The 15,206-nt window shown below is 47.9% G+C and overlaps 1 protein-coding gene across 1 annotated transcript in view; it reads right to left on the bottom strand.

Moving 5' to 3' along the window:
• Nucleotides 1-15,206, bottom strand: part of FSIP1 (fibrous sheath interacting protein 1) — an 898,930-nt gene that overhangs the window by 56,708 nt on the left and 827,016 nt on the right. The window contains exon 11 of the mRNA XM_086936904.1: nucleotides 4,793-5,192. Coding sequence (XP_086793030.1) covers nucleotides 4,793-5,192 — 400 coding nt within the window. The remainder of the gene's footprint in view (nucleotides 1-4,792; nucleotides 5,193-15,206) is intronic.

Raw genomic sequence — 15,206 nt, 5'->3', positions numbered from 1 at the left:
CTATTTTTCTATTCTCTTTATGTTCATCCTTCTCATATTCGTTTTTGTGATTGCCCGTTCGATGATATTTTGTCTCTCTCCCGTGCCCGTAGCGAGGGCTCCGGATAATATTCGGAACCCTTTTGTGGCTCCACCACCCTCGGTCCCTTTTTCGTATCTTATTCAGGGTTTTGGTACTTTTCCTTTTACCTGATTCTTTCTTTTGTATTTTTACCTTCTTTCTTTCTCTTTTTCACTTCTCTTACAGTTTTTTGTCAAAAATGTACTTACCTTTCCTCTTTTCTTTTTCATGTTTACTATTTTTCACCACTAATTTAGTATGTTGCATTATGTCTCATTCTTATTTTTGTTCTTGTTTTTATCTTCTGTTTCTGGTCTACAATCTATTTTGCAATTTCTCTTATCATTTTTTCAACTTAATACCTCTTACATCTAGTTCTTTAGACCCTCCTTATTTCTCTCTTAACTTCTCTTTTTCTTTCCTTTATTTTTGCACATTTATCTCATCTTGCTTTCATTGTTTCCACGTTATTTCTTATTCTATTTCTTCTATTGTTTTTATATTACACCCGTTTTTGCCTTTATGATATGTGGTAATGTTATTATATTCCTGTTATATGATAAATGACTTTAAGAATTATTTTATGGAATGTTAAAGGTTTAGGTTCTCCTGTAAAACTTCAAAGGGTATTATTTCATCTCTCTCCTTTAAATGGGGATATTATTTTGTTACAAGAAATACATATTGTTGATCAGGAAATTGCAAAATTAAAGCGTCAGTGGGTCGGTCAGGTTTTTGCTCCCCCAGGGTCAGGAAAACGGAATGGGGTGGCTATTTTATGTCATAAACGTCTTAATATACAATTACTTTCTCTGGATGTGGACTGTGACAGTAGATGGATTTCTGTTACTTTATCTGTTGATAAAATTCCTATGACTATTGTTAATTTATATGCTCCCACTACTCCTGATAAGTTGTTTTGGGCTGGAGTTTTGTCTAAGTTGATGACCTACTCTGATGATTATTTAATTGTGGGTGGGGACTGCAATATGGTTTTTGACCCTATCATAGATAGGAAATCTAAGACTACATTTATACGTTCCCATACCCATTCTCAGTTTACATCAACCTTTTCACAAAGGCCACTTGTTGATGCATAGAGATTGTGTAATCCACTCTTCAAGAGTATACTTTCTTTTCCCCTCCCCATTTTCACAATCTTGGTTAGATTATATTTTTTATTTCCAATTGTCTTGCCCGGAGAATCATTGTCTGATATAGGTTCTATATTGATTTCAGATCATGCTCCAGTCACTTTTGATTTAGAGCTCCTTCCCCCTCACCATGGTCCTCGAAGATGGCGATTTAATAATACTCTTCTATCAGACCCCCTTTTTACTCGTTTATTTGAACAATTTGCCCAAATATTTTTTTACGAAAATGAAACACCTGGAATTACTCCTCAAATAGTTTGGGATTCTTTTAAAGTCACCTCTAGGGACTTTATTATTAATTTTGATTCTCAAAAGCGAAAGTCTGCTGCTACTAAGTCAAAAATCCTTGCATCACAGATTAAGGCATTAGAATATTCTTATTATAATTCTCATTCGTCAAGTGTTTTAAATGATTTGCTAAAATCCAAATTTGAATTTAATCGAATCTCCGCTGAAAATGCTAACTCTTTTCTCCTCAAAGCAAGCTCGAAATACTACGGTGGTCAGAATAAATCAGGTAAACTTTTTGCACATTATCTTAAAGTAAAAAAAGAGCGTACTGTTCTTGATTCCATTTTATCTTCTTCGAATTAGACTTTTCATAAAAGCGAGGATATTCATTCAGAGTTTACTAAATTCTATTAATCTCTTTATTCACCAGAAGTCCACTCAGACACCCAGGATGCCTCTCTTTATTTATCCTCTATTCCATCCCCTTCACACCCTGACTGAGACTTTTCTTTATTAGAACAGGATATTCATCTCTGAGACATTTCTAATGCCATCAGCTCTATTAAACAAGTTAAAGCTCCGGGTCCTGATGGTTTCTCTATTGAACTCTATTCTTTCTTCTCGTCTTTCCTTGTACCTAAATTAAATCAACTCTTTCTCTATTTTGTTTCAACTTACTCATCCTGCAGTTCTTTTCAAGAAGCATTAATTTGCCTTCTTCCTAAAGAGGAAAAAGATCCTAAACTATGTAAAAACAAACGTTCTATCTCCCTAATTAATTTGGATTATACCATTTTAGAAAAAGTGTTAGCGTTACGTTTTGAGAATTTTATACCACATCTAATTGGCAAAGAACAATGTGGGTTCATTAAAGGTAGACTTCTCTCTGACAATATTCGTTTATTTTTTTAATGTTATTAGTAAGTTCAAATCCTATAAATCTGCTCTTGCAGCGATTGCCTTAGATGTAGAAAAAGCGTTCGATAGGGTTAATTGGTCTATTATTTTTGCTTCTCTTTCCTGGTTCGGGTTTGGTCCCAAATTCATCCAATACTTGTCTAAACTTTACTCTTCTCCTAAATCCTCTATTTTTGCTAACGGTCTTAAATCTTCCTTTTTTCCTTTACACAGGGGTGTACGTCAGGGATGTCCTTTATCTCCCTTATTATTTATTCTTGCCTTGGAACCTTTAATAATTAAAATATGTTCCAATTCCCAAATTACTGGTTTTTCTTATGGCAATTCACAACTTAAAGTCTCAGCTTAAGCTGATGATATTTTGCTTTTTATGTCTCATCCTCAATCTTCGTTACCTGCTTTTTTTGGGGAAGTTGACAGTTTTGCACAGGTTTCAGGGTACAAGCTGAACACAGATAAATGCAAAATTCTTCCTATAAATAAGTTTGGTTTTCACGCTGATTTCATGACGTCTTCTTTTCATTGGAATCCAAATCACATTAAATACTTTGGCTTATTTGTTTCTGATTCTGTTAAAACGTCCATCACTTTGAATGTATATTCCCTATCTACAACTTTACGTGACCTTACTTCTCGATGGAATGCCCTGTTCTTATCTTGGTGCGGTCGTCTTGATTCCATTAAGATGATGCTTGTTCCTATTGTGCTATTTTATATTTCTAACATGCCCTTCAATATCCCTAAACATTGTTTTAAAAGCATTTACTCAATTTTATCCTCATTTTTATGGAATGGGAAAAAATCTGGGATGTCTATATCTAAACTTAAAAAACCAAAGTCTCTACGTGGTGTTAATTTCCTAGACTTCATCAAATACCATCGGGCCTTTTGTCTTAAGTATAACCCACATCAGAAAATTGAATGATCAATGAATTTACACATTTCTTTTCTCTTTTTTATGAAAGATCAATAAAATGGAAATATTTTAATATATTTGTAGTGATTTTGTATGACTTCGAAGTATTTAACCTATAATCACACCTTTGAAAAAATCGACCATCTTTTGTTTTTTTAAAAATGTAGAAACTTGCTATGGTTTTCTATTTTCAAACACATTTCATTTCCCTATGCATAGCAAGTATATTTGGTCTGTAGGGGTCCCCACATTTTTCTAAATTATAATTTTGTCTTAAAAAGTCAGTCTTTTTATTACAAAATAAGGACATTGCTCCTATTCTCTTATGAGCTGATTTGGAGAGATCTTTCTTCAATTCTTTTTCTTTATTAGAATGTGTTTCTTTTTCTTCTAAACCATCTTTCTTATCTCTTCCAATTCTCAAAAACACATGCAGGATTCTTTCTCCCGTATTTATCTCATTCAAATCATCTAGAACATTTGTATATTGTGCTATTTACTTACGTTCTAATGTGTTGATATTGTGTATCTTGGTCCATAATCTTATAAAGAGGTAAGAGAGTGTTTAGTAATAAATACATATATTTTATATATACTTTGTGTGGTTCCCCTTTCATTTGGTCACTCAAGAGGTTATAATCTGGTAGACCAAGCTGCTTTACACTCCTTCAAGACTTAGCCTGAAGGCTGCTCTCCACAGCTACCACTAGGATAGCTTTCAATAAAGGTTGTCTTAAACCTATCATCAATAACAGTTGTTTGGACTGGTGCGAGGTGCCCACTATAACTAGTGGACAGCATATGCCAGGCCAACTTCTCACACTCACCCTCTCAGGGGTCTCACCTCCTCACCCTCTCAGGGGTCTCTCACTTCTCACCCTCTCAGGGGTCTCACCTCCTCCACCCCACCCTCTTAGTGGGTCTCACCTCCTCCATCCCACCTTCTCAGGGGTCTCACCACCTTCACCACACCCTCCCAGGGGTCTCACCTCCTCCATCCCACCCTCTCAGGGGTCTCACCTCCTGCACCCCACCCTCTCTGGCGTCTCACCTCCACACTCTCTCAGGGATCTCTCACTCCTCATCCTCTCAGCAGTCTCACCTCTTCCATCCCACCCTCTCAGGGGTCTCACCTCCTCCACCCCACCCTCTCTGGGGTCTCTTACCTCCTCCTCCACTCCACCCTCTCAGGGGTCTCACCTCCTCCACCCCACCCTTCCAGGGGTCTCACCTCCACCATCCCACTCTCTCCGGGGTCTCACCTCCTCCACCCCACCCTCTCAAGGGGTCTCATCTCCTCCATCCCACCCTCTCAGGGGTCTCAGCTCCTCCACCCCACCCTCGCAGGGGGCTCACCTCCTCCACCCTACCCTCTCAGGGGCTCTCACCTCCTCCATCCCACCCTCTCAGGGGTCTCACCTCCTCCATCCCACCCTCTCAGGGGTCTCAGCTCCTCCACCCTACCCTCGCAGGGGGCTCTCCTCCTCCACCGCACCCTCTCAGGAGTCTCACCTCCTCCAGGGCCCTCCGGGGGGTCAGGAAAGGCGGCTTCCCAGCTGTCCTCCTCGGCGGTGTGCGGCTCACCCAGGAAGGGAGGTTTGCTGAACTTCCTCGACTGTAGAGCCTGGGACATGTAGTAGCCGCTCTCTGCGCTGTGTCCTTCTTCGCCTCCATCCCTGGAGGGACCCCCGCTGCCCGCTGCTCCCTCCAGGGCCTCCTCCAGGGGCAGGCAGGAGCGGTGAGGGAGGTCCGGCCCCCCCTGGGAGGGGGTAGGGGGGTCCAGCCCCCCCTGGCATGGGCTCCAGGCCTCAGACACAGGGAGGGAGACAGTGCTGCCCCCCCCTCTCGGGCTCCAGCACTCCGACAGCAAGGCCCTCAGCTGCTGCTCCGACAGGCCGGGGCTGGGGGCGCCCTGGGGAGGCAAAGAGACAGGGTTAGGGCACTAAGCCTTGGCAAGTGCAGGGCACTGAGTCCTTGTTCCGTGCATGTCTAATACCGCCCAAAATCATTTTGCATAATTACACAGTCCAACAAACTACTTGTTTGTGATTAGTTAAAATTAAAGAATTAAATTCTCCCACTATTCCATCATTGGAAAACTCATACAAATTATACAGAAGATCAACTTAATTGCATGATAAGAAACAGTACATTTAATTCCTTTACGGTGAACCCAGCGGGTGGGCCCTGCGGCCAATGGATCAACATGAGGCAGGATCGTTTGTTATAAACAACACATATTAGTCTAACGTGGGTTTCTATTGGGTGAGAAATAACATTGACTAACAATGGTATAGCGATTAAAATAATAAATAGAGCAAACGTAACTTTTTTTCTTGCTATGTGATAACATTGATGTTGAATACTCACTGTGAGTATATGTGCTCGGTTCGATCAGGTTCACCTTGAGAAAGGGGTGTCGTTGCGACTATATATACAGCGTCAGTTTAAACATCAGAACTATGAACTATGGGGCATATTTACAATGTCTGGCGTATCTCTGCAAATCAGCAGGGATGCGCCAGAACAGATGAGTCACGCACTCCAATGTGGCGCTTCATGGTGCAAGGAGGGGCAGATGTGTGACGTATCTTGTGGCGTACAGACAGCGCATTGCTGGAGTCATGTCGCAAGCGCAACGCAACTCAAGCAATGCACAGGGGCTGCTATACTTATCGCAGTCGTAAGGGTTTGATGCAGCGGCGTCGTAAAACTAACTTAGTGAAATCTTGTAGATTTCATTACGTCAGTTTTACGGGGCTTCCTGCAAGCGAACGCCCACCCTGCGACAGAACGCCCACATGAAACCTGACGCAGGTTTCATGTGGCGCAATGATTTACAACGGGACGCATCTCCCTAGATGCGTCACGTTGTATATAAGTCGCAACGTGGTGCATGATTTACCCTGCCGCTGCATCACAAAAGTGACGCAACGGCGGCGCAAATGTGGCGCAAGGGTCTGGAAATCTGCCCCAATGAATATGATTGGCCTTAGTGTTGGGCGGACCATTGTGAGAACTCATCACTACCCAAACCGTGGGAAGTGAAAATGTGATTGGAGGAAACTCTAAACGCATTTCTATTGGTCAAGAAATGTGTTTAAATAGTGGTAGCATCCTCTTGGACTCTGGGAGATGGAGGCTCTTGCTGATCTGCACCATGGATGATAGAAGTGGGAGCCTCTGGTGCTCGGTCCTGTTTCTGGGTAAAGGTCGCTTGGCAGAACATGTGTTAAATGATAGCGTTTAGTTACCAACACATGCTGCTCTCATGGCCTAGATGGAGGGGGTCAATAATGGTCATTTTAACAACCTGAAGACATTTGAAGAAGCCAAAATATAGATAATGTCTTGTGTGTTTATTTTTAATCCTTAGATCCCAGGAAAGAGAGGTCATCCATTGCAAACAAGGAGGATTAAAATGATACATTCCGTACTACAAACACACGGAAGGAACTAAGATACTGACGATGGAAGCAATGACGCTCTATTATATTCAGAATCCATAGAGCCCTCATTGCAGATTATTATTCATGTCCCCTCACAGGCTACTGTTTGAGATGTGTTCATAAGCAACGCAGGGCATCTCTATGGTAGATATACAAGAATTTGGATGAAAAACTACAAGCAAGTGAATAGACACTTCAGGTATATTTTATTCTTTTTGTAAATGACTGTTTTATTGTTCAAAAATGTTGATGAATAAACAGCTTTTATTATAGTTGTGAATAATGTTAGAAGTTTGGGTGCAAATACAATTCACGTTCTCCCCTTTTTAGGTCTCGCGTGGCGTACTGCGCACATGTGAAGTCGAGCTCGCGAGATTTTATGTTTTTAGGTGTACTTCACTAGCCGGGGTTAAGCACCGCCCCTCTTCTCCATTGGCTGGCCTCCCAAAGGGTGGCCAGCCATTGGAGAAGAGGTCCTAGTGACGTTCTTCTTTCTCTTTTAGCCCTGTACTTTTCAGACTGGACTCCTTGACTTACTGCTGTGGTAAAAGCTTTCTTATCTTCTTTATGGGGCCATCTGTTTCGCACCATAAAGAAGATAAGAAAGCTTTTACCACAGCAGCAAGTCAGCCAGAGCCTATCGGCTTGTTTAGTGTGCACTAATTGCATCTGGACAAATGAACTCCCAGTGATCCGGAGGGCAACTTGGGCGATAGTTGAAACAGGCTAAAAGCCACTCCTAACTGTTATGCCGATGCACCTGGCATTTTGCGTTTGCCAGTCCCGCCCCCCAGTCGGGGTATCCGTTTTCGAAGCCCCCTTGTCCACCCTGGTACCATTGGCACCTCCCTTTAGAACCTGCGCAGGTTTGGCCAGACTGGCTGGGATGCCACCTCGCTGTAGCGTCACATGGCCGCGTGGGCATCGCGCGTCTGACTCTACCTGATGTCATCCTCAAGGTGCCTGACGCTGCTCGACCCAAAAATAAGTTTCCTTTTCTTTTCCTGTTGTGCAGCTGGCAGATGCCAGCATGCACGCGAGACCTCCCTTTAGAAACTTTCACTCTCGCCGCATCTGCTTTGGACCAGAACACGTGGTGGCTACTGGCGATAGCATCACCGGGACAGCCCCAGAAATCCCCTTGCTAGCCAAGTGACGAGTCTCGAGCCTGCGGAAGTGTGGGGGCAGGCGGGCGGGGACCTGTGGGCGGCTGGACAGCATCTTTGCGTACTCCGCATTCAAAATATAGTGCTGGGTGGCGAGAGATGGAAGGGGGCTGACCTGCCTCAGCACATGTGGAGCCAAAGGAGTCTAATATGGCCTGACTGGGTACAGCGGTGTTAGCGTCCCCCGTGCACATAATACAGCGCCCACTACCCAAACTGGGACTGCACAGGAGTCAGTACAAAGGGTAGCGGCAGCTATAGGGCAAGCTCCGTTCGACGGCACTGAAGGGGTACGGGCAAAAATACAACAGCATTGCATGCTTATCTCGCATGTGCAGCAGCATTGTAAGCCCCAACCAACAGTACCTCCCAGACCGCAGTAAAAGTGCAGGCTTCTTTAATATACAACCGGTTTAACGTCCGAAGCAGAAATACACGTTATCAAATTGGTACTTTCAGTGGTTAAGGTTGCAGTGGGTAATGAATCATAATGGATTCCTCCTATCCTTGGAGTGCTCAAATACACTTTGGGAAAGCTTTCTTCAGGGATCTACACTTACAAGTCCACATTTGCTTTCAACCTCTGTGTGCAGTATGAGGACCTTCCTAGTTTAGCTTCCTCTGCGGTTCTGTTCTCTTTGACAGTGAGTTATCACAGCTACCGCATTCACATAGCATTGTCAGTCCCTGACTTAGAGACAGTCACAGAAGCATGCACGATTAACAAAACGAAGGACCGCAGCCCCACTCGTAATGCAGTGCTTCTTTCAGACCACGTCCCATCTAGGCGCCCCAAGCCTGCCCAAATGTAGGGACACAAAAGATTCATTCTTTATCCTTTGTGCAGACGCAGCGTTTCTAGGTACTTCTTGCGCTCCCTTTAGGTCTGGCCAAGACTCCGCTTTAGGTGCTTGCCACGCTCGTGGTTAAAATAATTATTGAGAGACATCCTGGTAAATATTACTGTGCGTATAAAGGAGCTTTCGTTCTGCCCTCTCCACCCATTCATGTTGTCACGTGATCTTCATATTCTGCTTCCGTCCACCATGTCCCACCGCCGCGGATGGTTGGTCGGGCTGCTCCAGCTGCTGGTTTTCTTCTCTCTGAATGACTGCCATTTCCTCTTGCGCACGTTCATTAGGTTTTTTTTAACCTTCCTTTTTACAGCAGGTAATCTTTATTTTGCAAAAGATGCATGAAATCCTTCTTTTTAATTATTTGTTTCCATAAGTTTTGTTAGACCTGGCACCTTGGCGTGAGTCTCCCTTCCACTTTTTGCTGATGTGCCTCCGATGTTTTGCTGGTTCTCCGATACCCAGGGCACTGCGCCACGGCTGATCCGTGCCGCAGTGCAAGTGCTCCCTACTGTAAATTGTACATACGATTGGTATCCATGATTGGTGCATTGGATTTACTGTTAGTCCCTAGTAAAGTGCACGAGAGAGTGCCGGGGCTTGTAGATGCCAATACTGCTGGTGGGCCTGCAGCGCTGGTTGCGCCACCCACCGAAGCAGCCGTAAAGATGTGTCCGGGAACTGCGACCGCAGAACCCGCGTGCGGTCTCGTACTGTCACGCTAGCTGGGCAAGTGTCCCCACTTGCCCGCCCGACCCTTCCCTTGACTACATATTAGTCACCCCTATGGTAGGCCTGCGGGCAGGGTGCGTTGTAGGTGTAAGGTAGGACAAGCCCTGACGTGCGTGGCATGTCCTAGTAGTGACTTACAACGAAGACCGTATTTCACTACTGAAGGCTACCTGCTCCATTAGGCCAGACTGAGCTGCGAGGATTATTACACCCTATAATCCCCGCAGGCTCAAGGAGCATGGTAGTGAGTCATGTTTAGTATGCCTGAACTCAGGATAATGAGATATTTCTTGTAGTCAAGTTTATTTTAGTATCCTGGGTTTGCAAATGCTACTTTTAGAAAGTTAGCATTTGCTTGCTTAACCATTTCAGCCGCCTCTGCTGGTATGTGTATCTGTCTGTCTGGGATGTGTGAGTGACAGGGCTGGAGGGATGACAGGTGGTGAATGCGCAGATTACACCTTAGTGGGAGGTAGGAGTGCCTCTTGACTCGAACTCTCACTGTGCTCGGCCACCACAATGCTGGCTCCACCCTCCTGGGGAGCGGCGGATGACTCTGCCGGCACCTGGCCCAGGAAGGGCGAAGCCCCCATCAACAAGGTACTTTGGCCACCCCTGTCCGGACAATGCTGGCTCCACCTCCTGTGGGGCGGCTGATGCGCCTGCCCCTCACACTGAAAGCAGAAGCCGGAGTACACCCGCCGGGGTACTCCAGAACTGAGAGTGGCTAGGCAAAGGCCCCCCTGGCCTGCGAGAACAAAAGAATTGGCCTATAAAAGAAGGAGCCCTGCTCCTTGAAAATTAGATCCGGTTTGGGCCACAGAAGGACTCTGCCCTACGAGAAGGACCGTGAGAGACAAGGAAGGGTGCTGACTCTTGCCTGTGTCTGGTGCCTTGCTGCTGAAGGAGAGGAAGACGAAAAGACTACGAAAAGACTTTTGCTCTACTTGTGCCAAACTCTGCTAAAGAGACCTCCAAGGGCTTGCAACCGAACTTGCCCCCTGACCAGCGTCCCAGGACCAGTGGACGCTACCCCCCTTGGAAGGAAGCGACTGCGGGTGCTGACCATCGCCGCAGCACTGACGAAGGAATCTCCTCCAAGGCAACGACATCCACCTGACCACCGTGACCGGGGCCCACAGCAACAGCGGGAGCAAAGCAAGGACCAGCCGCCGCTGGCCCGAACACCGTGACCGCAACTGCACCGGGAGCCCGAGAGCAAAGCAAAGGAGGACCCGTCCGGTCCGAGCTCTCGAGGGGACTGCATAACGAGCAGCCACTCACCTGCAAAGACGGACAGTTGCCCTACGAGAATCCGCAAAGTCGGTAGTCTGCCCGACAGCCCAGCTGTGAGCCCACAGCTGCACCGACATTTGGCTGGGTACGTCCTGCACTTGGGGACCGTACTGCCACTTGTCACCACCGCACAGCCGCCGCCTCCAAGGTCGGAGCGGACGACGAGGAGAGGACCCTGCCGCCACTGAACACCGCTGCCCCGGAGGACCAGTGACCTGCTCGGCTGAAGAGCCGCAACGATCAACGACCCCGGGAAGGCAAGGCGACGTGGGACAGATCCCCTGGAAGCCGCCGGCTCCACAAGAACTTTGAGTAACACCGGCCTACGGGCCTCAAGAGAACTGCATAAGAACTGTGGTAACCCGAATCAAGTAATCTGCAACCGTTTTCCATAAAGTATATTGACTGTATTCACAAGCCTGCTTAAAATCTATATAAAGATATATATTTTTACAGAATACAGTCTGGTCTCGTTGTGTGGTGGGTTGGTTGTAAAGGTGTACTGTTGCAAGTGTTTAACCCTATGTGCCCCAAAGATTAGCCTGCGACTGCTTAAGCCACACTACCTAGAGGGTAAGCAGAGGTTGTCTGGAAGGTAACCCTCAGCCCTGACGAGGAAGAGAGAGTCCCTGCTTGTCGCTAGTGCTACACTGCGCCAACTAGAGCCTCCCCCTTCCTACATTGGACGCAGCGGTGAGGATTTCGAATTTACACTTGCGATATCTATACCTGAGCTTCTGACCACTACACAAGGATTACGGTCCAGTTACTTAGCCACAAACTTTGCTTTTTGAATTTTGCCGAAAGAAGATTCCGAGTGCAGAAACCATGCCGGGCACAAAGAGCCTGGATGGAGCGGAGTCCACGACCTCCGAGGTGTTGGAGGTAGAGTGGGACGCCGCAAAGCTGGACAAATACTCGAAGATGGAACTAAAGTTTTTCTGTAGAAAACTCAAGGTTCCGCACGCTGGTTGCAAAAACAAACCGGAATTCTACAAGGCCCTGAAAGCCTGGGTGGAGTCCAGAAAGACCCCGGAAGAGCAAGACGTCCTCGCCGAGCAGAATACGACGGAGGAGCAGAATGCGCTTGGGGATCTGATCGATCTAGAGAGGCAAGACAGCGAGCACAGCTTGGGTAAAGGCCTGTCGCCAGAGGAGCTGGCGGACAGGAAGGAAACCCGGAATCACGAGAGGAAGTTGGCAGAAATGAAAATCCAGCTGGAGCTTGAAACCAAAAGAATGGCGCTGGAAGAGCGAAAGCACCAGATGGATTACGAAATAAAAATGAGGGAGATAAGTCTCAAGGAGAGAGACTTGGATCGGCCTCCCTCTGGTGGCAGCACATCGCCAGTGCAGGTAGAGTCAAGAGTGCACATCCCGAAGGACGTAGTTAAGGAGTTCTTTAAGGGGGATGACATAGGACAGTGGTTTAGGGCATACAAGGTAGCCATGTCCTCCCACCGGGTCCCTGACAAGGATTGGGGAGCGGGGTTGTGGGGAAGGTTCCTTAGCGAAGGGAGAGATACCTTGCTAGATTTGCCCGTTGAGAATCAGAGATCCTATGCCCACATGAAAGAAGCTTTATTGAACAGGTACGGGCTTACCCCTGAAATGTATAGACAGAAGTTTAGGGGATGTACTAAGCGGCCTGGGAATACGTATGTGGAGTATGTGACTTACTTTTGCAGAGCACTGGATGGTTGGGTGAAAGGTAACAAAGTTAATGATTTTCAAGGTCTCTTTGATTTAATTGCATGGGAGCACTTGTCTGATCACTGTTTTCCTGAGTTACGCCAACACCTGATCGATAGCAAGCTGTCCAACCCGAGGAAGCTTGCTGAGGAGGCGGACCGCTGGCTCAGCACCAGGGTCCACAAGGGTCCCGTGGGAGATTCCGCCAAGAGTGGGCAGGGTCCCCAGCAGAAGAGTGGGGGGGACAAGGGGGGAAAACAGAAAGGGTTCCAAAAAGGCCCCCAAAGTAGTTCCCAAGGGAATCTGCAGCAGGGTTCTCAGCCTCCCCCACCCCCGAAGCAGAATGGGGCCCCGACAGGTAAACCTGTTCCAAAGGGGCCCTTCAATTGTTTCAAATGTGGCGAGCCTGGGCACATATCCAGTGACCCCAAGTGTCGCCTATTTGGAAAACCCGCACCCACTGGTGCTCCGCCCCGACAAGTGACTAGCGTTCACCTGGGAGAAGAAATGATGGTCCCGGGGGGTGGAGATCCCGTTCACATGACCCTGGTCTCGTTAGGAGACAGCGAGATGATCCCTACGAACTACCTGCCCTCTAACACTAAAAAATATGGGCAGGTGGTGATCATCAATGGTAAGGAAGCCGAGGCTCTTAGAGACACAGGAGCCAGTGTGACTGCAGTGAGGCAGCACCTGGTGTCTCAAGAGCAAGTTGTACCCCATGCCTACTGTAGGGTTATCAACGCTGATAATTCTGAGAGTCAGTGTCCGATGGCTCAAGTTCCCTTCGAGTGGGGGGGGGTCTCTGGTACTCTGCAGGTCTGTGTGAGAAAAACCATGCCTGTTGACTGTTTGCTAGGGAACGACTTGGAGCACTCCCCTTGGGAAAAGGTGGAGAAAACGACTCACCTGCGGATGGTGGGTCTGCCTGACTGGGCGTGCGTGACCACCCGGTCAATGGCCGCCAGTAGGGGTGATCGAGAGGTCCTGGGGCCTGAAGGAGAGGCCCAGGAACCGGCCTTAGGGAGAAGGCGCAGGGGGCGCGGGAAGCCGGCCCCTGAAGTTCCTACGGTCCAGGAAGAGGCAGACCTTGAGGGGGATGCCCTGGAGCCTACAGGGGAACAGATCGCCGAACTGGGGGACCTGCCTGAGCTGACCCATTGGCAGCAAGAAGGAGGACCCTCCAGGGAGGAATTCTGCAGGGAGCAGAAAGAATGCCCTTCTCTCATGGGTATGCGGCAACAGGCTGCAGACCAGGCCAATGGTGTTCAGGCCAAAACACATTACGTGTACTGGGAGAACGACCTCCTGTATTCGGAGCCTAAGGCTGCTGAACCTGGGTCAGCCCGTGTGCTGGTGGTACCCCAGAAGTTCAGAGCCTTCCTACTGGGTCTGGCTCATGATGTGCCTTTAGCAGGACATTTGGGGATGGACAAGACCTATGACAGGCTTGTCACCCACTTTTACTGGCCCCAAATGCACAAGAGTTCCGATGCTTATTGCAGAACCTGTCCGACTTGCCAGGCAAGTGGAAAGACGGGAGGGAAGAACAAGGCTCCCCTCCAACCCTTCCCTGTGGTCGGTACGCCATTCCAGCGAGTGGGTATTGACATCGTTGGGCCTCTGGACCCCAAGACAGCCATGGGCAACAGGTTCATCCTGGTCTTGGTGGACCATGCCACCCGGTACCCTGAAGCCATCCCTCTGAGGACAGTGACGGCTCCCGTGGTGGGGCGTGCACTGATGGGAATTTTCTCACGAGTAGGATTCCCTCTAGAGGTGGTGAGCGACAGGGGAACCAATTTCATATCGAAATATATGAAGTCCCTTTGGCAGGAGTGTGGCGTAACGTACAAGTTCACCACACCCTACCATCCCCAAGGTAACGGGTTGGTTGAAAGATTCAACCGAACCCTCAAAGGCATGATCATGGGCCTGGAAGGTCCGATGAGGCGTAAGTGGGACGTCCTCTTGCCATGCCTGCTTTTTGCATATCGCGAGGTACCACAGAAGTCCCTAGGGTTCAGCCCCTTTGAACTACTGTACGGCCACCCCGTGAGAGGACCACTGAGTTTGGTAAAGGAAGGCTGGGAGCAATCTCCCAGGAAACCTCCCCAGAATGTATATAGCTACATGCTGGCCTTCAGAAACCAAACCCGACGCTTCAGACAACTTGCCGAGGCAAATCTGGAAGCAAGCCAGGAGGAAATGAAGCGGTGGTACGATCAGAATGCCACTCTGGTCGAGCTTCAGCCTGGACAGGAGGTGTATGTCCTGGCCCCAGTGGAGCCCTGTGCCCTTCAGGATAAGTGGACAGGACCATTTGAGGTTGTGGAGCGCAAGAGCCCCGTGACATACTTGGTGGACATGAAGACGCCCAGGAACCCTTTGCGGGTCCTACATGTCAACCGCCTCAAGCCCCACTTGCGAAGGTCCGAAGTGGGCATGTTATTGGCAACCGATGACGGAATGGAGGAGGAGTCGGAGCCTCTTCCTGACCTCTTGGTGGCCTGTGAGAAGGATGGGTCAGTGGATGGAGTTAACCTCTCACCCTCCCTGACCGCCGAACAACAGGAGGACTGCCGCCAGTTGCTGGGGCAGTTTCCAGACCTGTTCTCCCTGGTTCCGAGTGTCACAGATTGGTGCGTCCATGATGTGGACACTGGAGACAGCTTACCGGTGAAGCATAAGGCTTACCGGGTAACTGACAGGGTACGGGCCTGCATCAAGGAGGAGG

This window comes from Lissotriton vulgaris, chromosome 9, assembly GCF_964263255.1.
Source record: "Lissotriton vulgaris chromosome 9, aLisVul1.2, whole genome shotgun sequence".
Classification (NCBI taxonomy): domain Eukaryota; kingdom Metazoa; phylum Chordata; class Amphibia; order Caudata; family Salamandridae; genus Lissotriton; species Lissotriton vulgaris.
Note: the sequence above shows the minus strand (reverse complement) of the source record. Positions and strands in the feature narration are given on the sequence as shown.